Consider the following 26,988-nt stretch of genomic DNA (forward strand, 5'->3'; position numbering starts at 1 on the left):
GCAAATAATTAAGCAATCAATTTGCAAACATCTAGAAGATAATAAGGCGATAAGTACCAGTCAGCATGGATTTGTCAAGATCAAATCATATCAAACCAATCTGGTAGCTTTCTGTGACAGGGTAACAGGATGGGGGGAAACAGTAGACGTGGTAGATCTTGACTTTAGTAAAGCTTTTGATACCATCTTGCATGACTTTCTCATAAACAAACTAGGGAAATGCAATCTAGATGGAGCTACTATAGGGTGGGTGCAGAACTGGTTGGAAAATCATTCCCAGGGGAAAGAAAGGAGGAGATGCAGAGAGAGAGGGGGCAGAGAAAGGACAGCAGGCTATGCAGAAGGATAAAGAGCAACAGTAGCAGCGCTTAAAGGGAGCCTAAATTCTCTCAGCATGATGCTGAATCTCCAAGAAAGCTTGATGCAGAGTAGGTGGAATATTCACCATCTCCTTGGAGCGAAGGTATTTTTAAACAGGCTCCGAGGAGCTGGGATCAGCAGGAGGGCTTCTGCCCAGGGACGCGGATGTTCGGAACTCTCTGCCCAGGCTCAGTGGCAGTGACCTGTTTCCATTCTGCAGCAGTTGCTGTTCTAGACAGTGTTGCAGGAAGAACAATGAATTATCACCTAAGTCAGTGGGCGAGCACACTTGCTGCAGGTTCTTTGGGATCTGGATCTTGTGGGTGTGAGTCCTACAAACAGGGACAGGGCTGGGAGGGTTTGTAAACAGGATGCAAACGTACGGCCCAATTCTGCCATCCTTATTCAGAATAAGGGCTCTGAGTGATCCCACTGCTAGCATAATAAGAAACTACTCAATGTCACTAAAGGTAGAAGATTCTGGCCCTCTGTCTAAGCTGGCACTTTACCAATCACAGCAGAAAAGAGCTGGTTCAGGAACACTGCACTTTAGCAGACCTCTGCTCCAGTTCCAGATTTTGCTTGGCTTCACCTGCTATTGTATTCACAGGAGCACCGAGAAACTGGAGTAAGACCTTGTGTAACAGCATGAATGGCCCTGTATTTTTCAGAGGAGCAACGACATTGCTTAGGTATTACATTTCTCACATAACTCTTTAAATGAAATAAAAAGAACACACAATGTCATGAATTCAGACCACGTAAGCTACAGTTGCAGGAGATGGAAAGAGAGTTTAGCAGATTGAAGAAGTAAATACTGATAGATCCACCCCAAAAGATATAAAGGTTTGTGCCACAGTTACTCAGAATTTACCACCTAGAGGTCATTTAAAATCTACTTACATCAGGGTCTAGCTCCTCCAGTTCATTCTCCAGTGTCCTGAGCTCTTCTTCTGTCAATGCACTAAGGATCTTATCCTCATCCAGATCGCGGTATTTCTCCAATTCCTGTCTGTACGACATTTTAGAGAAATCCCAGTTTTTAAATTCTCACGTTTTTTTGCTGAAGTGGGACCTATAATTAAAAAAAAAAGGCAAAGTGAAAACTGAGGTTGCACCACTATTGCTGTTAGAATGCCAGGCATTCTTCAAATGTGTAACAGCCGATGTATAAGAAGCAAGTAGAAGGGCAGCATGATCTCACATTCTGAGTCCTAGCCCCACAGTGCAGCTGTGGGGAAGTACTGAGCATTCTGAGCATTACTAGAAATGTACTTCTGTTAAGGTGAACATGAGCACTGACCGAGCAGACAAGACTATATGGACCAAATTTTGCCTTGGTCCATATTTTTTCCTGGAGGGACAATCAATCGTTACTTTCACCAAAACAAAAACTCCCCATGGGATCTAACTCTGGTAACCTTACTCAAGCGGGGTAATGCTTTCCTCTGGGGCTAGCCCTACTGAAAAGCAATGCTCTAGATCAGCAGTGTGGCGGAATCTGGTGCTCCATGCATTGCTGCACATATTCAGAATCTCTGAAAATCTGGACTAAGGCCATGAGTCTCAGAAGTGCAGCAGCTTTTCCTTTTAGATTAACTTTCTAAATGGGAGGTGAAGAGAGCAGTCCCGAAGATGCTATTATTTACTCCTGATCCAATCAGGAAGCAGATAGACAGCATATGTAACCCAGGGGCTCATCAGAGTTCAGTAAGCTTTGCTGAAATGATGCATGCCATCATGATGCATTTATCTGCATATGTGAACTGATTGGTTGTCATAACCATACAGCTAAGAGTAGCCTAGAATTCCTCCTTACCTGTAAGGGGTTAAGAAGCTCAAATAACTTGGTTGGTACCTGACCAAAAGGACCAATGGGAAAGAAGATACTTTCAAATCTTGTGGGGGGGGGGGAGCTTTTTTGTGTGTTCTCTTGGGAAGCAGAGAAGCATCAGGTCAGAAAACTCCTTCTCCTATAAACCATCCTAAACGTCTCTCATATTACAAAAATTGTAAGTAAAAGCCAGGCAAGGCGTGTTAGATTATCGGGGGAAGGGAGTCCAGGAGAGCTGGCTGTATTTCAAGGAATCCCTGTTGAGGTTACAGGGACAAACCATCCCGATGAGTCGAAAGAATAGTAAACATGGCAAGCGACCAGCTTGGCTTAATGGTGAAATCCTAGCGGATCTTAAACATAAAAAAGAAGCTTACAAGAAGTGGAAGGTTGGACATATGACCAGGGAAGAGTATAAAAATATTGCTCGGGCATGTAGGAAAGATATAAGGAGGGCCAAATCGCACCTGGAGCTGCAGCTAGCAAGAGATGTCAAGAGTAACAAGAAGGGTTTCTTCAGGTATGTTGGCAACAAGAAGAAAGCCAAGGAAAGTGTGGGCCCCTTACTGAATGAGGGAGGCAACCTAGTGACAGAGGATGTGGAAAAAGCTAATGTACTCAATGCTTTTTTTGCCTCTGTTTTCACTAACAAGGTCAGCTCCCAGACTGCTGCGCTGGGCATCACAGAATGGGGAAGAGATGGCCAGCCCTCTGTGGAGATAGAGGTGGTTAGGGACTATTTAGAAAAGCTGGACGTGCACAAGTCCATGGGGCCGGACGAGTTACATCCGAGAGTGCTGAAGGAATTGGCGGCTGTGATTGCAGAGCCCTTGGCCATTATCTTTGAAAACTCGTGGCGAACGGGGGAAGTCCCGGATGACTGGAAAAAGGCTAATGTAGTGCCAATCTTTAAAAAAGGGAAGAAGGAGGATCCTGGGAACTACAGGCCAGTCAGCCTCACCTCAGTCCCTGGAAAAATCATGGAGCAGGTCCTCAAAGAATCAATCCTGAAGCACTTACATGAGAGGAAAGTGATCAGGAACAGTCAGCATGGATTCACCAAGGGAAGGTCATGCCTGACTAATCTAATCGCCTTTTATGATGAGATTACTGGTTCTGTGGATGAAGGGAAAGCAGTGGATGTATTGTTTCTTGACTTTAGCAAAGCTTTTGACACGGTCTCCCACAGTATTCTTGTCAGCAAGTTAAGGAAGTATGGGCTAGATGAATGCACTATAAGGTGGGTAGAAAGCTGGCTAGATTGTCGGGCTCAACGGGTAGTGATAAATGGCTCCATGTCTAGTTGGCAGCCGGTGTCAAGTGGAGTGCCCCAGGGGTCGGTCCTGGGGCCGGTTTTGTTCAATATCTTCATAAATGATCTGGAGGATGGTGTGGATTGCACTCTCAGCAAATTTGCAGATGATACTAAACTGGGAGGAGTGGTAGATACGCTGGAGGGGAGGGATAGGATACAGAAGGACCTAGACAAATTGGAGGATTGGGCCAAAAGAAATCTGATGAGGTTCAATAAGGATAAGTGCAGGGTCCTGCACTTAGGATGGAAGAATCCAATGCACCGCTACAGACTAGGGACCGAATGGCTAGGCAGCAGTTCTGCGGAAAAGGACCTAGGGGTGACAGTGGACGAGAAGCTGGATATGAGTCAACAGTGTGCCCTTGTTGACAAGAAGGCCAATGGCATTTTGGGATGTATAAGTAGGGGCATAGCGAGCAGATCGAGGGATGTGATCGTTCCCCTCTATTCGACACTGGTGAGGCCTCATCTGGAGTACTGTGTCCAGTTTTGGGCCCCGCACTACAAGAAGGATGTGGATAAATTGGAGAGAGTCCAGCGAAGGGCAACAAAAATGATTAGGGGTCTAGAGCACATGACTTATGAAGAGAGGCTGAGGCAGCTGGGATTGTTTAGTCTGCAGAAGAGAAGAATGAGGGGGGATTTGATAGCTGCTTTCAACTACCTGAAAGGGGGTTCCAAAGAGGATGGCTCTAGACTGTTCTCAATGGTAGCAGATGACAGAACGAGGAGTAATGGTCTCAAGTTGCAATGGGGGAGGTTTAGATTGGATATTAGGAAAAACTTTTTCACTAAGAGGGTGGTGAAACACTGGAATGCGTTACCTAGGGAGGTGGTAGAATCTCCTTCCTTAGAGGTTTTTAAGGTCAGGCTTGACAAAGCCCTGGCTGGGATGATTTAACTGGGAATTGGTCCTGCTTCGAGCAGGGGGTTGGACTAGATGACCTTCTGGGGTCCCTTCCAACCCTGATATTCTATGATTCTATGATTCTATGATCTTTTGTTCTGCTTGTGAATTTTTCCTTTGCTGGAGGGAGGTTTATTCCTGTTTTTTGTAACTTTGAAACTAGAGGAAGTTCTGCTGTGTTTTTGAATCTTTTGTTACCCTGTAAAGTTATTTTCCATCCTGATTTTACAGAGGTGATTTTTACCTTTTTTTAAAATAAAATCCTTCTTTTAAGAACCTGACTGATTTCTCTATTGTCCTAAGACCCAGGGGTTTGGGTCTGTGATCACTTTGTAACCAATTGGTTTGGATATTATTCTCAAGCCTCCCCAGGAAAGGGGGTATAAGGGCTTGGGGAGATATTTTGGGGGAACAGAAACTCCAAGTGGTCCTTTCCCTGATTCTTTGTTAAATCACTTGGTGGTGGCAGCGTACCCTCCAAGGGCAAAGAATCTGTGCCTTGTGGAAGTTTTAACCTAAGCTGGTAGAAATAAGCTTAGGGGGTCTTTCATGTGGGTCCCCACATCTGTACCCTGACATTGGTTAATGTAGTTCTACACTTCAATATTATTTACCTCTGAGAAGATAAACAATGGAAACTTACTAACTGACCATACGATTTGTCAATCAATTATGAAGCAGGCTTTTTCTCATGTATGTAATGTAAAATAATGCTAGAGAGAGAGAGAGGAGATGCTATCACCTGTCAGTGCAGTAATTGATACATTTAAATGGAATTAACAAAATAGCCAATAATGGAGACTTAGCTGTTAAGATTTAGTTCTTTTAAAACTCTAGATATTTTAAAATGTATTATAGTGACCTGAAATAATAGCTAACACATACATGTATATGCACCCAGGCATACCTAAAAGTATATGTACTTATATTTTTCACCTGGAAAGTTTGCTTTCGATATATAAAGTTTTCAAAGCACTTAAGTCCTTTCACACAGGTCCTGTGGAAATTAGATGTCTTTAAAAACATTGCAGACATCACCTATCCTACCAGTTTCAAGGGGATGGGGGGAAGATCTTTTCTTGCCTTTGTCTTCTGTAGCATCTGGAAGAGGATGATGTATGAGCCCATATGTTTCAAATACTGCCTCCTTTTCATTAAACTGGAATTTTTCCCTATCTCCATAAATGACCATTTTACCTTTTTGATTTTAGCTTCTTCACTTTCTCTGAGTTCTTTGGTGCTTCACAGTCCTAGCCAGACTTCTCTAGCTTTTCCCAAAGCAATCCAAAGCAAATTATGCATTTTAGGATATATTTTACTTCCGCACTACATTTTCATTAACTAAGAACTTCCTGTATCACAACTGTTCTTCTAATTAGAAAAATAATCTTTACACTGGTCAGCAAACGGAACATTAAACATACAAAATTTGACAGCATGCTGTTAAGTTTGAGGCAGTCAGCTGGTCAAATACTTTGCTTCCCACGTTTGTGATCATAATTCAAACAGAACATCCGTTTCCTTTGCTTTAAGTCTGCGTGCCCTATGCCACTGCGGCATCGCACCCTTTACACAATCCCATTTAAAAGCAGTCACAATTTTCCAGGCATGACGACATCAGCTCAGGATTGATGCAGTAAGGAGGAGACAGTGGCATGACTCATCTGTTTTAAAGGGCTAACTTGGGGCCAGGCATATCGAGGGCAGGAATCACATTACCCGGGAGTCAGGAGAAGGAAGCACAAATTGTCCTTGCATTTCCCGGATCTGGCATTCGGACGGACGGAGCAGCTGTGGGTTCCAGCATTCCGAATTGCCAGTGTTGCTTACGTCGCATTTGAGGTGCCAAACAACTGATATACTAGTGCGCAGGCATCTCTCGCCCAGGTCACTGCTGCTAACAGCTCCCTGGCCTAAAGGAGCAGGGAGGGCGGAAAGATGCCTGGCATTCATGCAGGGTCCTTGTTCCCAACCCCAGACTGGTTAGCCTTCTGGGCCAGCTGCAAAGCAGACCCTCTCTACTGGGTTTCAGAGAAAGGGATAGGCTTTGTCAGTGACTGAATGGGAGGAGATTCTCATGGTTATTTTAATATTAATGGCTAGTTCGGATGGTCCCAATGCGGGAGGCTGGGCCCAATCCTGCAAAGTATCAAAGGAATCCATTTTGAAGTACTTGGAGGAGAGGAAGGTGATCAGGAACAGTCAACATGGATTCACCAAGGGCAAGTCATGCTGACCAGCCTGATTCCCTTCTATGATGAAATAACTGACTCTGTGGATATGGGGAAAGCGGGTGGATGTGATATATCTTGACTTTAGCAAAGCTTTTGATACGGTCTCCCACAGTATTCTTGACAGCAAGTTAAAGTATGGATTGGATGAATGGATTATAAGGTGGATAGAAAACTGGCTAGATTGTCGGACTCAACGGGTAGTGATCAATGGCTCCATGTCTAGTTGGCAGCCGGTATCACGTAAAGTGCCCCAGGGGTCGGTCCTGAGGCCGGTTTTGTTCAACATCTTTATTAATGAATTGCACCCTCAGCAAGTTCGCAGATGACACTAAGCTGTGGGGAGAGCTAGATACACTGGAGGGTAGGGATAGGGACCAGAGTGACCTAGACAAATTGGAGGATTGGGCCAAAAGAAATCTGATGAGGTTCAACAAGAACAAGTGCAGAGTCCTGCACTTAGGATGGAAGAATCCCATGCACCGCTACAGGCTGGGGACTGACTGGCTACGCAGAAGTTCTGCAGAAAAGGACCTGGGGATTACAGTGGACGAGAAGCTGGATATGAGTCAGCAGTGTGCCCTTGTTGCCAAGAAGGCTAAGGGCATATTGGGCTGCATTAGTAGGAGCACTGCCAGCAGATCGAGGGAAGTGATTATTCCCCTCTATTCGGCACTGGTAAAGCCACACCTGAAATATTGCATCCTGTTTTGGTCCCCCCACTACAGAAGGGATGTGGACAAATTGGAGAGAGTCCAGTGGAGGGCAATGAAAATGATTAGGGGGCTGGGGCACATGACTAATGAGGAGAGGCTGAGGGAACTGGGGTTATTTAGTCTGCAGAAGAGAAGAGTGAGGGGGGATTTGATAGCAGCCTTCAACTACCTGAAAGGGGGTTCCAAAGAGGATGGAGCTCAGCTGTTCTCAGTGCTGGCAGATGACAGAACAAGGAGTAATGGTCTCAAGTTGCAGTGGGGGAGGTTTAGGTTGGATATTAGGGAAAACTATTTCACTAGGAGGGTGGTGAAGCACTGGAATGGGTTCCCTAGGGAGGTGGTGGAAACCTTAGAGGTTTTTAAGGCCCGGCTTGACAAAGCCCTGGCTGGGATGATTTAGTTGGGGTTGGTCCTGCATGAGCAGGGCGTTGGACTAGATGACCTCCTGAGGTCTCTTCCAACCCTGATCTTCTATGATTCTGTGAAAGTGCTGAGTCAACAGAAACCGAGGGCACTGTGCATGTCTCAGGATTGGGTCCTGCTTTGTGTTGTGCCTATTTTAATGACTGTGAAAGTAGAATAACCCGAGAGAAACCGACTGAATGAGCTCATCTGATACGCGGACTTCCGTGTCATGGCTGAAAAATCACTTCCTGTTCCTGCCGGCCTGCACTGACCCAGGGTGGCCATGCCTATGTTGATTGCAACCTTAACTCTGATGGGGTTCCCGTCTTCACAACAAAAGGATGTGGCTCCGCGCCTAGCACAAGACAGACAGAGACCAGCAAAGCAAGTGCCTCTGCAGCAACCTAACCTCCAACTCACCCGCCCTGAGCGGGAGACAAAGGCGGGCGAAGGGTTTGACTGCAGGCAGCAGCCTGGGATGCTGCTGCTGGAAAGCGTGCCCCACGGTTTGGTGTCAGACTCCTACAGGTCTCGAAAGCATCCGCGAGGGAGGGATCTGAGGCCTGCAGCACAGAGCAAAGTTCGCAGCTGTGACTGCCAAGGACAGGTGCGAACACCCGAGCTGCCATCCCCAGAGGCCGAGCGATGTGCGTGGAAGTCTCCCCGGCCGACTGAGGTATTTGCTAGCGTAGTGGAATTGAAGGGCCAGTGTTTATGACCATAGAGAACATGCCCGGGGCACCAGCAGTATAACAGGGAAGTACGAGGTTTGGTTTGGTGATAGACCGCCTGAATGGAGCAAGATGGCCCCGTGCAAGAGCTGACAGCCTGACCCTCAGGAAACTACCTCTCCGGCCCTAGGACTAATGGCCAACACTGGCTAAGGTGATGGGGGATTGTGGGTGCCCCATGTGAGACACACAGCAGGGCCTGGGGCACCTCTGAGTCCCCACGGTTCCCTATTCAAGTTGTTTATAATGACCTCCCCGTTTGTAGCACACACAGGGTTCTCTAACCAAAGACAAGAAAGGTCCCTTTCCCTCGCTCTCCTTGTGAGAGGGGGTCAGGGGAAAAGACAAGAACGGCAAAGGTGCCCCATCTCTTAAGCCATCTGTCTGGGGCCAGCCCTTGGGGCTTCGTTGATCAGCTGGCCTACTGTCTTCAATTAGGGTCCACGGTCCATCTCCAGCCCCTCCTCTTGGGGCACCCTGCTTTCCCACTGGGCCATGCAGCTTCAGGAGCAGTGGGGCCTGGCTGACCAGTCTGTGGTCAGCCATCTCTGAGGTGGAGCAGTCTTCACCCTGTTCTCCACCCCCTTCTGTGGTAGGTTCTTCCTTTCTAAGTGCCCCCTCCTCACAGCGCAAGCCTTACAGGTGCGCCTCGTTAGTGTGGAATGAGCCCAAAGGAGCTGGTCAGTCTCCTCTCCACCAGAGCCAGGTGTGGCCCTTCACAGCTGGATTTCCCAACAGTGCAAGGCACCCACCTTCTGCGAATCTCCCCTTTGCAGTCCCTGGTGCTCCCCTACTCTCTCGCACTAAGCCACCAGCCAGGGCACTTACAGAGTCTCCTGAGCGGCACCTGGTCCCAGAGGCACCCATTAACTTCACTCACAAGGATCCCATTAACTTCACTCACATGTCTTAATCACAAAAAGAATAAACATCAGACAACTATTAACCACGCTAGTGCCATACTATGGATGTGGCTCTAAATGCACAAATGTCAGGAAATTCAAAGATACTCCTCCCCCAATGACCTCTCACATAACAAACACCAGAGAATTTTTACTCAGCGATTCCTGTATCAAATTCATAATTTCTATTTGAGCTAGAGCATTTCTTTGATAAAGAGACTCCAACTGGATTTAATGACTCCAAGTGATGGAGACTCTCCCATGCCCTTGTGTGAGCTGTTCCACTGGTTAATTATTGTCAGTTAAAAATTTGCACCTTATTTCCAGTCTGAATCGGAGTAGCTTCAATCTCCAGCCATTCCATCTTGCTCTGCCTTTGGAATGTACTTTGAAGTGTAGCCAAACTCAGGCCGTTACTGGAACCCTAACCCTGAATTCACAGACTTTTGGGCCTTTGAAATCTCAGCTATAACCCAACATTTATTAAATCTTTTACATTTAAATCCCTTGGTTGGTTTTGTGTTTAAGAATTGTTTTTCATCACACTCAAGAGCACACAGTCATACAAATTTAAACACAAACAAAACGACCCTCAGAACCAGGAATGATTTATAGCAATTGATCTTAGCCTAGATTGAGTACTCACACAGCTGTCCCCCTGATAAATCTTATTGTCAACCCAAGCTGCCATGCAGATTTCAGTGTTTGCTGTGGCAAAGAAGGTGACATGAACCAGGAGAAGCACAGATATCCGTAGGACAAATGAGAGCTGTCATGGTCACCCTGTGCCTCAGTTTCCCCATCTGTAAAATGGGGATAAAGATGCTGACCTTTGTCAAGCATTTTGCAATATGCTGATGAGACGAGCTACGTAAGTGCCAGGTATTATTATTGCCAGAGCCATGGCAATCACTGATTACAACAAATCAGAGCAGTGTGAGCTACAACTCCAGATTGGAAATATAGGGATACAAATAAAAGCTTGCCTGACAAAACCCAAAAATCTCAAGGAAAATATCTTCCAGGTTTACAGATGGAAAAGCAAACAAAGGAGCTTTTTCCCCTAACGTGACACCAGCTAAGTCCTTATAAGTAAAAGCATCGATGATGACAAGACAAGCTGCCAACTTTCAGAGAGAAGTGCAGCAAAATTCTCTACGTTCTAAATTCAGCACTGTTTTTAAATTTCCCCAGTGGGTTGTGCAAGGCTTGCTCTGGATTGCCCTAGCTCTAGGACCATTCCTCATGGGTGTCTGCTGTGTTTTGGTTTATATGATCCTTTTGAAGGAGTTAAGTAAAAGCTGAGTCATAAGTCAGAACCATTATTTTTAAATTATATAAACTTCACATAAATCACCCTCTTTGCAGCTGTTGCAAACATTTTTTCTTTTTCTTTGGCCCATAGTATGATTTGCGAGATAAACAAGAGATACAAATTTGGGTACACAGTAGGTGCCCACTCATTATAAGTTAATGATAACCAAACATTGTGTGACTATGTTTAGTGTTAATTGCATGGGCTGGGGCAGGTTATATCTAGGGCACAAGCTGAGTGGGCAGGGGGTTACAGTGAAGAGACAGAGAGATTAGGGCCTTAAATGTTCTAATTTTGGACCCTTAGATCATGGATCCCAGGAAGCCTGATCTCTCGCAGACCTCAATGACTTCTGTTAGAGTTGTGGGCACTCCGCATTTTGGGAAACACCAGGACCTCAGTGTCTCAAGCAGAAGTGCCCAGAAGGAGGGGCTGATCCATTACCCACTGGAGACATAGGCAGAGAAAGACACCCATTGACTCCAGCAGACATTGGATCAAGTCCTTAGTGAATCCTTCTGAACATTTGGGCCCAGGCAACTTGCCCAAGGATTTACAGCAAATCAGTGGCAGCGTCTGGTCTAGAACTCAGGAGGATCCTGGCTTGATCTCATTTGCACTGGTGTGAATCAGGAGGAAATCTAGAGAGTTTACACTGGTGTAAGCATATTCAGAAATAGGCTTCTCTGATCATGTTTCTTTCCTGCCTTGCACCTCGTGTTGTCACTTACATAGGGCTGGCCTTACCATGAGGTGAACTGAGGCGGCTGCCTCAGGTGCCAGACTTTGGGGGGGAGCCCCTAGGACCCAGCGTGTAGAAGATGGTGTCTGCTGCTGGTGCATCTGGATTCTCTCTGCTCTAGATGCACAGAGATGGGGGAGAGCTGGGCTGGAGGGAGGAGGGCACAAGAGACAGAACAGGCAGGCAGGAGAAAAGGGGAGAGGGAATCACAGAAAGCAGCAGGAGCTGCAGGGAGAGAGAGGAGGAGAAGCCTCTTATGTACCTCTCGAGGGCCCCCCCCCCGGAGCCTGATTAACACCAGATTCTCAGGGAGCTTCCTGTGTCCTGCTGCTTCCCTGAACCCACTAGAGGAGAACAGGCCGTCAACTGAAGTAGCAGGAGCCAGTTAGGCCCTTAAGACGCTGATATCTTCCCTCACTCAGGCCCTGCTACCAGCCTGCTTATTTGTCCCCTTCAGCTGAGTGCTGGGAGCCACTATCGCTGGCCCAGAACAGCAGTCATGAGTGCAAGAAGAAAATGCCCCTCTGGGGCAGCATTCAGAAAAAGAAAGAAAGCAAAGGAAGCTTTTCTATCTAAACAGGAAGGAGCTCTCCTGAGATACATAGACACAAATGTTCACGGTGAGCCTTCCAGCCCCAGTGAGGATGTGAGTGGTGAGGAGAGGCCTGATCTTCCAGTTAATCAGAGTGCAGGTGACCGGCAGCTACTGCAGCATCCATATCTCCATCTCAAATGGACGTAGCCCTGCACATTCCTGAAGAAAAGTGTAGATCAGAGAAGAGTGGGGTGGAGGTGCAAGAAACAGCTGCTGCTGAGTTTAGTTCCTTAAGTCTAGATGATCCAGGACTGTGGACCCACTTGAGCAGTAGCCTGAGGGACTTCCTTGTACTGCATGGGCCACAGCAAGTGAAAAACTTCATGTTCCCCAATGACAATGAAAATAGAAGTTTCCATCCAACACATTACTGGTGTGAAACCCCCAATGGTGACAAAGTGGAGAGGCGGCTGCTTATGTACTCAAAAACCCAGAATGCTACATACTGTTTTGGTTGCAAACTCTTCCAGTCTAATGTTCCAGCCACATTGGGTTCTACAGGAACAAAGGACTGGACAAATCTGGCTAGAAATCTGGCATGCCATGAAAAGGCAGCAAATCACCAGGGAGCATTCCATAGTGGAAAGAGCTTGAGATGATACTAAGGTTAAAGGCCACCATAGAATCATAGAATATCAGGGTTGGAAGGGACCTCAGGAGGTCATCTAGTCCAACCCCCTGCTCAAAACAGGACCAATCCCCAACTAAATCATTCCAGCCAGAGCTTTGTCAAACCTGACCTTAAAAACTTCTAAGGAAGGAGATTCCACCACCTCCCTAGGTAACGCATTCCAGTGTTTCACCACCCTCCTAGTGAAAAAATTTTTCCTAATATCCAACCTAAACCTCCCCCACTGCAACTTGAGACCATTACTCCTCGTTCTGTCATCTGCTACCACTGAGAACAGTCTAGATCCATCCTCTTTGGAACCCCAAAAGATAGGTAGTTGAAAGCAGCTATCAAATCCCCCTTCATTCTTCTCTTCCGCAGACTAAGCAATCCCAGTTCCCTCAGCCTCTCCTCATAAGTCATGTGTTCCAGTCCCCTAATCATTTTTGTTGCCCTCCGCTGGACTCTTTCCAATTTCTCCACATCCTTCTTGTATTGTGGGGCCCAAAACTGGACACAGTACTCCAGATGAGGCCTCACCAATGTCAAATAGAGGGGAACGATCACATCCCTCGATCTGCTGGCAATGCCCCTACATATACATCCCAAAATGCCATTGGCCTTCTTGGCAACAAGGGCACACTGTTGACTCATATCCAGCTTCTTGTCCACTGTAACCCCTAGGTCCTTTTCTGCAGAACTGCTGCCGAGCCATTCGGTCCCTAGTCTGTAGAGGTGCATGGGATTCTTCCGTCCTAAGTGCAGGACTCTGCACTTGTCCTTGTTGAACCTCATCAGATTTCTTCAACCATAAATGATCAGCATCAAGAGAAGACTGCATCAGAGTCTCTTTACTGGCAAAATGTTCTGAAAAGGCTCATTGCCGTTGTGAGAATGCTTGCTACCCAAAACCTAACACTGCGTGGCACTTCAGATCAGCTGTATGTGCCAAACAATGGAAACTTCCTTAAAATTGTGGAGTTGATGGCTGAGTTTGATGCTGTACTCCAGGAGCATCTAAGAAGAGTCACCACCCAAGAAATGTACGCACACCACTACCTTGGAAAAACAATTCAAAATGCGATCATGCAGTTACTGGCAACAAAAGTCAAACAGAAGATTGTGGCAGATCTGAAGTCAGCAAGATATTCCTCTGTTATTCTGGACTGCACACCTGACATCAGCCATACGGAACAAACTACTTTAATGGTGTGTTTTGTAACAACAACAGAACCTAGTGAAAGTGTCCCGGCCGTGGTGACTGTCCGAGAGCATTTCCTAGAATTTATTGACATTGATGATACTACAGGAGCTGGTATGACAAATGTGCTTCTTAAAAAGCTGGAAGAGACGGGACTTGCGATAGCTGACAGGAGAGGTCAGGGCTACGGTAATGGTGCCAACATGAGAGGACAGAACAGAGCAGTGCAGACACGGATCCAAGAGTTAAACCCTCGAGCTTTTTTTGTCCCATGCGGCTCGCATTCATTGAACTTGGTGGTCAGTGATGCAGCGTCAGCTTCGAGCAAGGCTGCTGAATTTTTTAATGTAATTCAAAGCATCTATGTGTTTTTCTCTGTATCAACTCATCGATGGCAAATTTTGAAGCAACAGCTGGGGACATCCTCTCTGACACTGAAACCACTGAGTGCCACATGATGGGAAAGTCGAGTGGAGGCGATAAAGCCTATCAAACCCAAATTGGGAAGATAGATGATGCCATAGTTGCCATTATGGAGGATAATGCTATGATAGGAACTGTTCGTGGGAGAACAACGGCAGAGGGAAATGGAATCACCAGAAACATACATCACTTCAAATTTCTGTGTGGCTTAGTGTTGTGGCATGACATGCTGTTTGAAATAAATGTTGTAAGCAAGAGACTCCAAGGTGTTGACCTTGATATATCTGGAGCAATGGAGCAAAGGGACAAAGCAAAGTCATACCTACAGTCTTACCGGTCAGATGAGGGATTTCAAAACCTTCTGAAGAGTGCACAGAAGTTGGCAGAGGAACTCCACACTGAAGCGATTTTCCCACCCATTCAAGAATACAAGAGTCACCAAAGAAGATATTTTGATTACGAGACACAGGATAAGCCCATAAGAGACCCCAAACAACAATTCAAAGTTGAATTCTTTAACCAGGTGCTAGATTGTGCAATCCAGTCAGCTGAAGAACGTTTCATGCAGCTCAAGGAACACAGCAGTATATTTGGGATGTTGTATGATATTCCAAAACTCCTCACGATACCTGAAGAAGACCTACACCAGCAATGCAGGGCACTGGAGACAGTGTTGACACATGATGACATGCACGATATTGATACGAGTGATTTAGGCGACGAACTGAAAGCCCTTTCAGGATACATTTCAGCAGGATCAACTCCAAAGGCTGTTCTGGAATACATGTGCACAAATAAGATGACCACCCTCTTTCAAAATGCTTTTGTTGCTCTGCGCATACTTCTAACACTTCCTGTAACAGTTGCCAGTGGAGAACGCAGCTTCTCCAAGCTGAAGTTAATAAAAACACATCTACGCTCCACAATGATACAGGAGAGGCTGGTCAGCCTTGCAATTACCTCAGTAGAGCATGAGCTGGCCCAGACTGTGGACCTTCAGCAGGAAGCAGTTCAAATTTTTGCAACCAAGGAGGCACTGAAAGTACCATTTTGATTATTCAAACAGATAAAAATGCCAGTGTTTACTATGCAGACAAGAAAAGTTACATTTGCTGGTCAGGCATTTGAAAGTTAAGTATCAGAGGGGCAGCCGTGTTAGTCTGGATCTGTGAAAGCGGCAAAGAGTCCTGTGGCACCTTATAGACTAACAGACCTATTGGAGCATAAGCTTTCGTGGGTGAATACCCGCTTCTTCAGATGCATGTAGAAAGTTAAGTGTTACTTAAAATTTTTGAACAAGGCATTTTAAGTTGTTAGTTCTCCTTTATTGGGGTAGGTAGCAGAGCAGTACCATGAGAGGAGCAAAACAGGAAGAAGGCAGAATTGAGACCTTTTGAAGTTTTGGCCCAAGCGAGGGGGCATGGGGGCATCACTGGAGCTCCCCATCTCAGGTGCCAATATGTTGTGGGCCGGCCCTGCACTTACACCTGAGCTAATGGGTGTAAAATGCAGCCATTCTGATCTGGGACCATTTACACCAACTTTGCGTAGGTGTTAACAACGACACAAGGAGCACGGCCATGGAGAATTATGCTCCCTGTCTCCAAGTCCCATGATCAGTACCCGAGACCGTGTTCCCCACTCGTGCTGTGGACCAGTCAATGTGCAGTTAATTTCTGGCACTGGCTTCAAATGAAGCATGCTTATTGAGATGTGACTATTTTTTATTATTACCAAGTGTCAAGTCTTTGATCTGGACATCAAGAATAAATATCTAAAACCTGTCCTTTTATGGGGCTGCTTTCTGACATGTGTGCACTGATTTCTCTTCTAGCTGATTTCGTTCTCTTAGTCAGAAAGGAAAGTACCTTTTTCACAAGTGATGAATAGGGACCCCAGAGACGGTGCCAAACATCCCTGCTCTGCTCCAGTCCACACGGCTGCCTCTAGCACACGGGAGGCTGAAAGCAAGAGCGCTACAGGGAGACTCACTGCAAAAACACCACCAAGTAACACATCCCTTGCAGAACGGAGAGCCAAATTCTGCCCTATCCAAACTTCCTTGTGTGACCGTATAGGAGCATGTGGGATTGCACAGGGTGGAAGTCAGGACAGAGTCCGATCCCTTACATTTCAAGAGTGGCCACACTCATCTCCTGCCCCTAGTTATTTATGCTGCAAATCGCTCCTTGCCGCTGCCAGTCTTTGTGCAACTTCTGAGTTCAGCCACCTCCAGTTACAGAAACCAACGGATCTGAGGGGCGAGTGTAGACAGTGCAAGCACAGAGGCCGGGGGGGCGGGGGAGAAGGCTGCTCAGGAAGAGAGATTTTATTTGACCTGCACCAGGCTGAGCTAATTGCATCATAGCCACATTGGGAAGGTGCCAGGGTTGTATTTTGATAACGGCTAGCTCAGCAGGTAGGCCCCAGAGTACGTTTTGCTTTGCCAAGTAGTTCTTGGAAGTTCTTGCATGTCGGTGCTCTGGGGTTTTTGGCATACTTGTTGCTACTAGGGTGACCAGATGTCCTGATTTTATAGGGACAGTCCCAATTTTTGGGTCTTTTTCTTATTAAGGCTCTTATTACCCCCCACCCCCGGCCTGATTTTTCACATTTGCTGTCTGGTCACCCTAGTTGCTACCTTCTTGGCAGTCTTGATGAAAATATAGCAAAGATTAGACCCACAGGAGATCCATGGCTGGAGCTGTGGAAAGGCTAGTGGGCTCACATTTCTATGTTTTCTCACTGCCCAGATGGGGAGAGTTACTCTCAACTGTAATTCAAATAAATTTCCCGTCAAAGTTGTGAGACCAATCCTGAAATTGCTGCCCCTTTGAAACTCCCAATGAATGCCATGGGAACACTGTGCATGGATGCAGGGTAGGACTGGTAAGAAACCAAAGGGGCAGTCTGGCTATTATAGATCCATCGTTAATTTCCTGCCAGCCCTGCATGAAAACCAAGAGGGCTCCTACTGACTCACACTGTACCTTCCTTTCCGGTTGTACTGATGCATGGGCCAGAATCGAATCCCTCCCCCAGAACCGTTTCAGCTCTTGTCTGCTCTTCTAACAGGAGTGTAAGCAGAGGTCTGACTCAGCTCTCCCCTGCCCTCCATTGAGGAACTGGGGGAAGAGACCTCAGGAGCAGATCGTATTTGCATGGACACACATGCTTTGCCAAAGTGATCAATTTGGCTGTTTTGGATTAAAATTCACTTACATGCAGGGATAATTACATGATGTTATCATTATTGTATGAGGAAAGGGCAGCAGACCTATAGTTAAGATGCCTATTTTAATTTATTTATTGTGCCTTAATTTACAGGGGTCATCCTAATTGAACCTTAGTCACCAAGCAGGAGGTACTTCTGGGTCACTGTTGTGGTGTGTTCCCTCTCCCCTTACTAAAAGTTTTCACTTGTTATACACAGACTCAGTGCTTGTGAGGGGGCAGTATTGCCTCTTAATCTACACTTACACCATCTACACTGCAAACTAAGGATGCGACTCCCAGCTCGCATGGGTACACTCATGCTAGCTCTCGGCTGAGCTCGCGTGCTAACCGCAGTAGGGTAGCCATGGTAGGATAGGCAGCAGGGGCATGGGCTAGTCGCCCAGAGTTCATAACCATCAGATTCAGGTGGGTTTGTACTCGGGGCGGCTCGTCCATGCTGTAGACCTTCCTGCTGCTGCTGCAGCTACACACCTATTTTTAGCATGGTAGCTCAACGAGAGCTAGCGCGAGTATTACTTCTGGGGGGAATTCTGCGCCACTGCACACATGCAGAACTCACGTCCTCCGCAGATTTTTTAATCCCCCACAGAAAATGCATTCTGCTGGAGAGGTGCTGCAGTTATTCCTCAGAGTTCTGTATTAATGTGCCTAGTAAGGAATCTGTTTGTCAAAAATCACTTCCTGAATCTTTTTTTGTTGCCTGTATTGTTACAGACATACGTGTTGACAGCTATTTTGAAATAAATTACCAAAATAATTGAAACTGGTGAGATTATATTGTGTGATTTTGACAAAGATGCAGAATTTTGCAGAATTTTTTATTTGTTGGCATAGAATTCCCACAGGAGTAGAGTATGTCTGGTCCAGCTGGGAACCAGAAACCTAGCCTCTAGAGCCGATGTAGCTTTAGAAGCACCCAGAGGTGGTGTTTAGTTTTCCCAGATTTCTGGGAGGGGGCTCAAGATGGTTCTGGTTTGTAATGCTAAGCCCCCAGCCCCCCCCCCAGTTATTGAACCTGGCTCTTTTTGCTGCCAACACCACTTGGCAAAAGGGTTACAGGGATAAAAACTTTTGTTAGCTAGGAGCATAAGTGTACAGGAATCTGACTATACACAGGCCCAAGTTTACACACTAAGCTGATGTCACTTTTCAGACTAGAACTGCACTGTAGGGATGAACTGCAAAGGGAAAGAGGCAGATCCTCAGCTGGTGCAACTTGGTGTTGCTCCAAGCCAGTCGACTTCAGTGGGCACTACAGCAGATGAGGAACGGATCCAGAACATTAATGCTGAATGGCCATGCCTGATCTCTGGATTAAGAGAGGGGCTGTCAAACTGGCACGTTCCACTGGAACAAATTTCATTAAAATGGAATATATGTATATGTGATACATGTGTATAGATAGAAACTATTTAAGCGAATGCACCTCAGAGATTAATTACTGGGGTCTTTAAACGCCTACTGCGATGTCTGATCTTAGCTGAAAAGCAACACGGATTATGGCATTGCAGCAGCACACATTCTAATGACAGGGGAACTGCAGAGCTAAAATTAAAATTCTTTGTACTAAAATAGCTTGTAAGTAATTAAGTACAGGGCCTGATTTTCCATTCTGTTACACTGGTTCCATACCAGCATAGCTCCATGAAATAACAGGAATTGCACCAGCATAAAACTGGTGTAATGAATAGAAAATCTGGCCTATAATATTTAATTAAACTAAATCATTCATTCAAACTATAATAATGAAATACACAGATTGAGTTAAAAATCTGCAGGTGCTTGGAAGAGAATAAAATCATGGACAATAAATCAGCAATGGATTTACAAAGGATAAATCACAAAGAATTGCTGTTGGGGAAGGAATTACAAATTTAGCAGAAGCAGAGAATACAGTGATTGCAACACAGCGATTCACGACACCTTACTTGAAAAATTAATTCAAACCGCCTTTGATATGAATACTATGAAACGGATCAAAACAAGTGCTCAAGAAATAATGGATAGTAAATCACAATGCACTACTTTGTGGGGTGTTAGGGCCTGGCTCCTAACATTCCCAAATATGTGGGAGGGGAAGTGGCATCAATCTACCCTAAGTGCTCTACACTTACAAATACTTTCAACACACTAAACATGAAGGAGAGTCCTCTTTCTGCAAGCCATTTACTCACAAAACACCACTCACAGTGACCAAAGTACATGGACAGGCTCACAAATTACATCATGTTAACAGATTGATTTTTTTGATCAAGTAGATTCGAATACTATTCCTGGGAAAGTTCTGTGGAAAAGCAAAAAATGGATGTGTCCTGTGAGTAGGGTTCTACATCTCGCTACCCACCGGCGGCAAGCCCGGATTCGAGACGGGGAGTGACGATTTTATCAAAGGCAAAGATTAAGTCCATTGAACAGCTGCGCTTTACAGAAATAACCGAACAAATAAACTAGGCACCTCATGTACAGGAAGGGCAGAGCTGGGGATCTGTGTGTTTCATGGCTATTTGGAATGGATGCCAATGTTCATGAAAGTCCCTCTTCACTGGGGCTATCAGGCTCTCTGAAAGTGCTGGTATAATGTAACTTGTGCCTCATTACACTGTTGTCAGGCTCCTTCTTTAGGGAACTTGCCAGGGCTGAGGGTCCCAAGTGTTGTACAAAGTGAAACAAATAGAAAATACAGGGTTGGGCAGGGTGTGAACTCAGCCGGGTTCCGAACCGTGTGGAGCACTGACTGGCAAAGTTCAGTGGTAAAAGTTAAACCAACGACCAGGGCTTGTTAAAGGCTCTAACCGCCGCTTTGGGGCTCAGAGGAGATTCTCCCTGGGCCAGGCTAGCCCAGAACCGCAGGGAGTCTCCTGCTTCCCTTGCAAGCATCTGGGGGAGGCATGGGACTGGGGTAGGTGACCCAAGCATGGGGTCCAGTCTGGCAATGCCGAGGGCCCCGTCCCCCGGAGTCCCCAGCAGAGCGGGGCAGCCCCCCGCCTTTCCCCAAGCCGTGCAGCGCCGGCAGGTGGGGGCGGAAAGGGCAGGACCCCGGCCCCGCTCCTGGGCTGCTCCAGCCCGGTGCCCAGCTCGCCGGCCCGGCCCTGCGGCGGCGCCGAGCTCGCCGCGCCAGCCGGGGCTATTTATAGAGCCGCTGCGCTGCCTTGGGTCCGGCTCGGCGCCGGCCGAATGTTTTGCCCAGATATGGGCCGGGCTGCGGGCAGCCAGCGCGGGGCGCGGGGCCGGGGCCGGGGCCGGGACCGGGACCGGGACCGGGGCGCGGCGCTTACCGGGCTCGGGGCGCACGGGGAGGGCGCGGGGCCGGGGGCGCACGGGCGGCGGCGGCCGCGTCCTGTCGGGGGCTGCGGGATGCGCTGCCCTGCGCCGCGTCCTGCCGGGGAGGCGGCTCCGAGCCCGGGCGCCGCCGGAGCCTCCCACGGCTGCCACTCAAGCGGGGGGCCGGGCTGCGGGGGGCCGGGGCCGGGCTGCGAGGGGCCGGGCTGCGGGGGGCAGGGGCCGGGGCCGGGGCCGGGCTGCGGGGGGCCGGGGCCGGGCTGCGAGGGGCCGGGCTGCGGGGGGCAGGGGCCGGGGCCGGGGCCGGGCTGCGCTGCAGGGAGACGCACCGGGGGTTCCCTGAAGTCCACCGCAGACTTCCCCGTTGCTGCTAATGTAACGTGGGAGGTGCCCAGCCGCTGCGGTGACAATAGGAAAAACTCTCACTGGAAGGATGTTGAGAAGAGATTAACCCTTCTCTCACGGATGGGGAAACTGAGGCAGGGCTTGCCCAAGGTCACAGAACTGAGCAATTAACGAAGCTTGGGCTGGACCCAGGTCTCCCGGGGGGTCAGCCCTGCTTACAGTCGTAGCAGAGAGGCAGCCTGGGGCCTATCTTGGACTTAATTCCCCCCCCCCCCCCAAATGGATATCCAGGCAAGGCCTTCTCCTCCCCCAGCTGCCTTTCACCTTATTTAGCCATTAACATCTGTGCAAAATAGCCTTTCTGGACACCCTGCCCTGGTGTGAGTGCTCTGCCAAGGGTCATGCTGGGGAGAATTGATCCCTCTGTGTTCTGCACAGACTTCAAGGGGCTCAGTTTGTAAACCAGATCTGGCCGAGCTGCAGTGCTTGGATGCAGATCCTTAGGGCTCGTCTACACAGGTCCCTAATGCAGGTCCCGTGTTGGGAGAGCGAGCCCCGAACAGCCCCCCCCCCAATCCCACCCCAGCCCTAATTCTGCCCCAAGTGACCTGCCACCCCCTCCCCAGCCCTAACCCAAGCCTCCTCCCCAGCATCTAGACCCCAGGCCCCTTCCATCAAACCCCAATGCCCCAATCCCCATAGCCAGCCCATAATCCCCCCACTAACCCCCCCAGGCCGGCTGTAGTACCCTTCCCCAGGCCTTAATCTCATCGGCCACCCCCACCCCGAATGCCAACTTCCAACGCCTCACCCCACCAGTCCCCCTCTCCATACCCTACTCTCGCTCTTCAACCCCACACTGCCCCATCCCACATCCCCTAATCCCCAACCCAGACAAACCCACACCTCAACCCCCATACTGTGCCAAATCCCCCAGCCCCTCATGCCACTCTCCAGCCCCCTGCCACCCCAAATCCCCTTCCAACCCTAGGCTTACCTTCCAGCCCCCCCCCACTGCTTCTAATCCCCTTCCCCAAACCTAATTCCACTACTCCATCCCCCTCCCCAATCCTAATCCAGCCATCCTACCCCCCAACACCCAGAATCCAATCCTGCTCCCCGGGCCCTATATCCCACCCACTAACCCCCCCACCCATTATCCCCTTCTATAGACCCTAATCCCCCCTCAAACTCCCCACCTCTCCCATCCTCAATCTCAAATACCACCCTCCAGTCTCCCTCCCACTGTCCCACCTCCCCTTCCTGAGCCCCTAAATCCTCTCCTCCAGCCCCTTGCTTTAATCCCTTTCCCAAACCCTAATCCCACTTTCCAACTGCCCAATACCCATAGTCCCCATACCCAACCCTAATCCCACCCTCCATTACCCCCATCCCTAATCCCAGTTTCCAACCCTCCCACCCCAGTTCACCTCTCTCGACCCTAAACACTCTCTCCAGCACCCGCATCACTCTCCCCCCATCCCCTAATTCCACCCCAATTTCCCACCATTTATCTTCTCCTCCCAGGCCCTATTCCCAGTTTCCAAACCCCCATCACTCATACTTCCAACCTCCAACCCCCATTGCCCCAATCCTTTCCCCCAGCCTCGATTCCCATCCTCCACTACCACCACCCCTAATCCCACACTCCGATTCCCACCTTTTCTGTCTCTGGAGCTTGAGGCAGCTGCCAAGGTCTCCAAGCAGCCCTATGCAGGGTGGCCTGCTTAGCTCTTTAGGGAGGCCCTAGAAAAGGAGGGCCAAAACAGTTGTCATGCCCTCCCCCCCCCCCCCCCCCCCCCCCCCGTCAATCCTGGCTGAATGAAATAAAGATTTGCATATCGGCCTGTTTGGACTTTAAGCCTAGGAGTTGATCCGGACTCTGACTTCCAAAAACAGCACTGCTAAACTACCACTTGATTAGATTTAGAATCGACATTGCTACATTATCAGGAACTCGGCTCCCTGATACAGGAGAATGATTAGACTGTGTTCCAGCGCGGGGAGCCGGCAGGAGAGAGCAGGAAGTAGGCTTTGCTATTAGAACCAGCTTACTGGAGTCTTGTGAAAGCCCTAACTGCTGTGTCTATATCACCCATGTGCACACAGAATGCTTTCATCGCCTTATTTCGTGTTTATGTCCCTACCCGTCGAGCTAGCAATGATGACAAGAACATTTTCTACCAACAGCTTGAGACTGAGAAAACTCACAGAAATGAGACCATTATAACACTCGGTGACTTCAATGCGAGAGTTGGATGCAGTTTTGAGAACTGGCCGGGTATTCTGGGCAAACAGGGAATTGGTCAAATGAATGAAAATAGCCAGTGAGTGTTAGAACTCTGTATAAGTCAAAATCTGTGAGTTATCAACTCCTGCTTCCCTGGGAGAATCATGAGGAAGACATCATGGAAACATCCAAGATCAGGGCACTGGCACCAGTTAGATCTGGTACTGGCCAGGCGCAAGCACCTGAAAGAAAGCTGTGCACGAGATCTTATCGCAGTGCTGGCTGTGCACTGATCATGCCTTAGGGTACGTCTACACTTGCAAAAATACAGCGCTGCTCAGAGCGCACCAAAGGGAAACCGCTGTTGTGCGTTCACACTGACAGCTGCCTGCGCAATAGTGTGTTCACACTTGCGGCACTATTCAGAACAGTGCACTCTGGGCAGCTGTCCCACAGAGCACCTCTTTCTCTTTTGCCGCTAAGACTGGTGGGAAGGTGGAGGGGGTCACAGGGCATCCTGGGTCCTGTCCCAATGCCCCGTGATGCATTGCTTCGCATCCCTGTGCTTCCGTCTGCCTCTTTCGGGCTGCAGGAATGGATCCCGCACTGCTGACCAGGATGCTGCTCGCTCTGACCAACATGTCACGAGTGGCAGTGGAGTTATTCCTTAAACTACAAAGGCAAGAGGAGTGCGACACGGATCTCGCCACACGTAGTAGCTATGACAGGAGATTGCTTGTGGCAGTCACGGAGGTGCTGACCAGAGTGGAACGCCGCATTTGGGCTCTGGAAGCAAGCACAGAGTGGTTGGATCCCATCGTGGCTGCAGAGCTTTCGGATGAGGAAATTCATGGGACTGTGTGAGGAGCTCGCCCCAGCCCTGCAGGCCAAGGACACGAGAATGAGAGCTGCCCTGCCGCTGGAGAAGTGCCTGGCGATTGCACTGTGGAAGCTGGCTACTCCAGATTGCTACTGATCGGTCGCTAACCAGTTCAGAGTGGGAAAGTTGACCATTGGAGTCATGTGGATGGAAGTGTGCAGGGCCATTAATCGCATCCTGCTCCAAAAGACCGTGACTCTGGGCAACATGCGTGACCATGTGGATGGCTTTGCACAAATGGGCTTCTCTAACTGTGGCACGCACATTTCAATTCTGGCACCAGACCCCCTAGCCTCCGAGTACATTAATTGCAAGGAGTATTTCTCAATGGTTCTCCAGGTGCTTGTGGATCACTGTGGGCGTTTCACGGACATTAATGCAGGCTGGTCCGGAAAGGTGCATGACGCACGCATCTTTCGGAACACTGGCCTGTTCAAGAAGCTGCAAGCCGGGACTTTCTTCCTGGACCAGAAGATCACCACAGGGGAAGTCAAAATGCCCATTGTGATCTTGGGAGACCCTGCCTACCCCTTAATGCCGTGGCTCATGAAGCCATACATGGGGCAACCTGACAGCAGCAAGGAGCAGCCTGTCAACAACAGGCTGAGCAAGTGCAGAATGACTGTGGAGTGTGCATTTGGCCATTTTAAAGCCCGCGAGCGATGCCTGTATGGGAAGCTGGACCTGGTCGATGACAATATTCCTATGCTTATAGCCGCGTGCTGGACGCTCCATAATATTTGTGAAGGGAAGAGTGAAAACTTCACTTGGATGGACCACAGAGGCTCAGCACCTGGAGGCTGAGTTTGAACAGCCAGAGACCAGGGCTATTAGAGGGGCCCAGCGCAGGGCCATAAGGATCAGGGATGCTTTGAGGCAGCAGTTTGGAGCTGAAAGCCACTAATATTTGTTGCTATGCTCAGGAGTGCAGTGCTTGTAATGCTAGGAGGTGATCGGTGCACATGATGCAAGAAGGGGCCTTAACATAATTATATGTTGCTTTGCAGGGCTCTTTTTGCTTTCACTTAATAGAAAAAAGATCGCTTTCAAACAAACACAATTCTTTTATTGAAAGACAGCAACCAGAGGAGAGAGTCAAACAAAAAAATTCATCAGCAGGGAGGGGGAGGGGGGAATGGAAGGTCTCAAGAGGAGGAGGGGTCCCGGGACGGCGACAGATTTATGTATGTCCAGGGATCATACCCAACCTTCTCCCTTGGAGCACGATGCAGCGGGTGCTGTACTTGAGCAGGGCCAAACTGCAGAGGGACGGGTGTTGAGTGCAGTGGGTGGTGGGAGTCTGCAGGGCTGGACTGTGAGGGGGGAGGAGTGGAGTGCTGCGGGTAGAGACTGGAGCAGAAGGTTGATAAGACTGTGGGGGGGTGGCACATGGGAAAGTTTTGCGACAGCGGCTGCAGGGGAGGGCGGGCGCGGAGCTGCTCGGTTTGAAGAGCTAGTATTGCCGGGAGCGGGTCCGCTTGGCGCTCCATAACTGTTAAGAGCCGCTCCATGGCTTCATTCTGGTGTGCCACATTCTCCTTTCGGTCCCTCTTCTCACTGTCCCGCCACTCCTTCAGTTCCCGTTTCTCAGCGGCACAGTGCATCATAACCTCACGGAGAAAATCCTCCTTAGTTCCTTGTGGCCGCTTTCTAATTCTGTGCAGCCATTCTGCCGCCGATAACTCAGGGCTTGGCTACACTTACATTTTAGAGCGCTCTAACGTGCTGGCTCAGGGGTGTGAAAAACCACCCCCCTGAGCGCAGCAAGTCTGAGTGCTTTAAAGCGCTAGTGTGGACTGGCTTCGAGCACTGGGAGCTCATCCCCACGTGGAGGTGGAGCACCAGGAGAGCTCCCTCCCGGCGCTCACACACGACCACACTCGCACTTCCAAGCACTGCTGTGGAGCGCTCCCGCGACAGCGCGTTGAAGTTTCCAGCGTAAGCCATGCCCTAAGAGGGAGGCTGGGCTTCCAAGCTCATTGCTGAAGTTTAAATGCAACATTTACAGACGCAGTATTTGTTTGCAACACAGACAACACTGATTCAGTGCTTTAAAAACACAGCCAGTACTCACACACCTGTCACTAACGGGCTGACCCCAGGCAAGCACACATGAGCCACAAGACCCCCACAATGGAGAGTAGCCGCAGGGGCAGGGTAAATCGCTCTTCCAGCCCTGCTGGACACTGGGCACGTGGCTCTTGGGGAGAGCCAGCACTGTAGCGGGGGCCTGATCATCATTCCTGTCCCCACACTTTCCACAGGAGGTGATCATTATGGAAGATATCTCGCTGCTGAGGGTGAGCAGGGAGTCAAGGAGGGTCTTCTCCAAGACTGCGGCTTCCGCCCTGCCCCTATGCAGCTTGCCTGTGTGCAGCAATGGTCTCCCCCCTGCCCCCCTGTGACAGCACAGTGCGCGGGAAAAGGTACCGTTCATGGGGCAAGACACAAAGTAGCTCTGCCGAGGAACCTGTGGCAGCGAATTTCCCCATGTCTCCACGAGCGTTTCCTGGAGATCTCGGAGGAGATTCCCGTGAAGAGAGGGAGTCAATCACCAGCCTGTTCCGTGGCTCAGACTCGGCATGCGGCGGGAGACAAGCCTGCTTTCTGCAGCCCTCCTGCCCCCAGCACCTCGCTTCAGCGAGTCCCAAAATCAGATCCACTTACCAGGGGCCTCCTCTCCAGTTTGCGCTTCGCCAAGCTCCGACTTGCTGTGACTGGCTCGGCTCC

The 26,988-nt window shown here is 48.9% G+C and overlaps 1 protein-coding gene across 2 annotated transcripts in view; it reads right to left on the reverse strand.

Moving 5' to 3' along the window:
* TMOD1 (tropomodulin 1) overlaps positions 1–21,185 on the reverse strand; it is a 77,553-nt gene extending 56,368 nt beyond the window's left edge. Inside the window, exons 1-2 of one of the 2 annotated variants that reach the window (XM_074953713.1) lie at positions 21,133–21,185; positions 1,264–1,435 (exon numbers count right to left, since the gene is read on the reverse strand). In XM_074953713.1, coding sequence (XP_074809814.1) covers positions 1,264–1,383 — 120 coding nt within the window. In that variant the 5' untranslated portion in view covers positions 1,384–1,435; positions 21,133–21,185. Of the gene's footprint in view, positions 1–1,263; positions 1,436–20,799; positions 20,893–21,132 lie in introns of those variants that run through there. The other variant, XM_074953712.1, reaches the window with a different exon arrangement.
* Between the last annotated feature and the right edge of the window lie 5,803 nt (positions 21,186–26,988).

Source organism: Natator depressus, chromosome 5 (genome assembly GCF_965152275.1).
Source record: "Natator depressus isolate rNatDep1 chromosome 5, rNatDep2.hap1, whole genome shotgun sequence".
NCBI classification, from domain to species: domain Eukaryota; kingdom Metazoa; phylum Chordata; order Testudines; family Cheloniidae; genus Natator; species Natator depressus.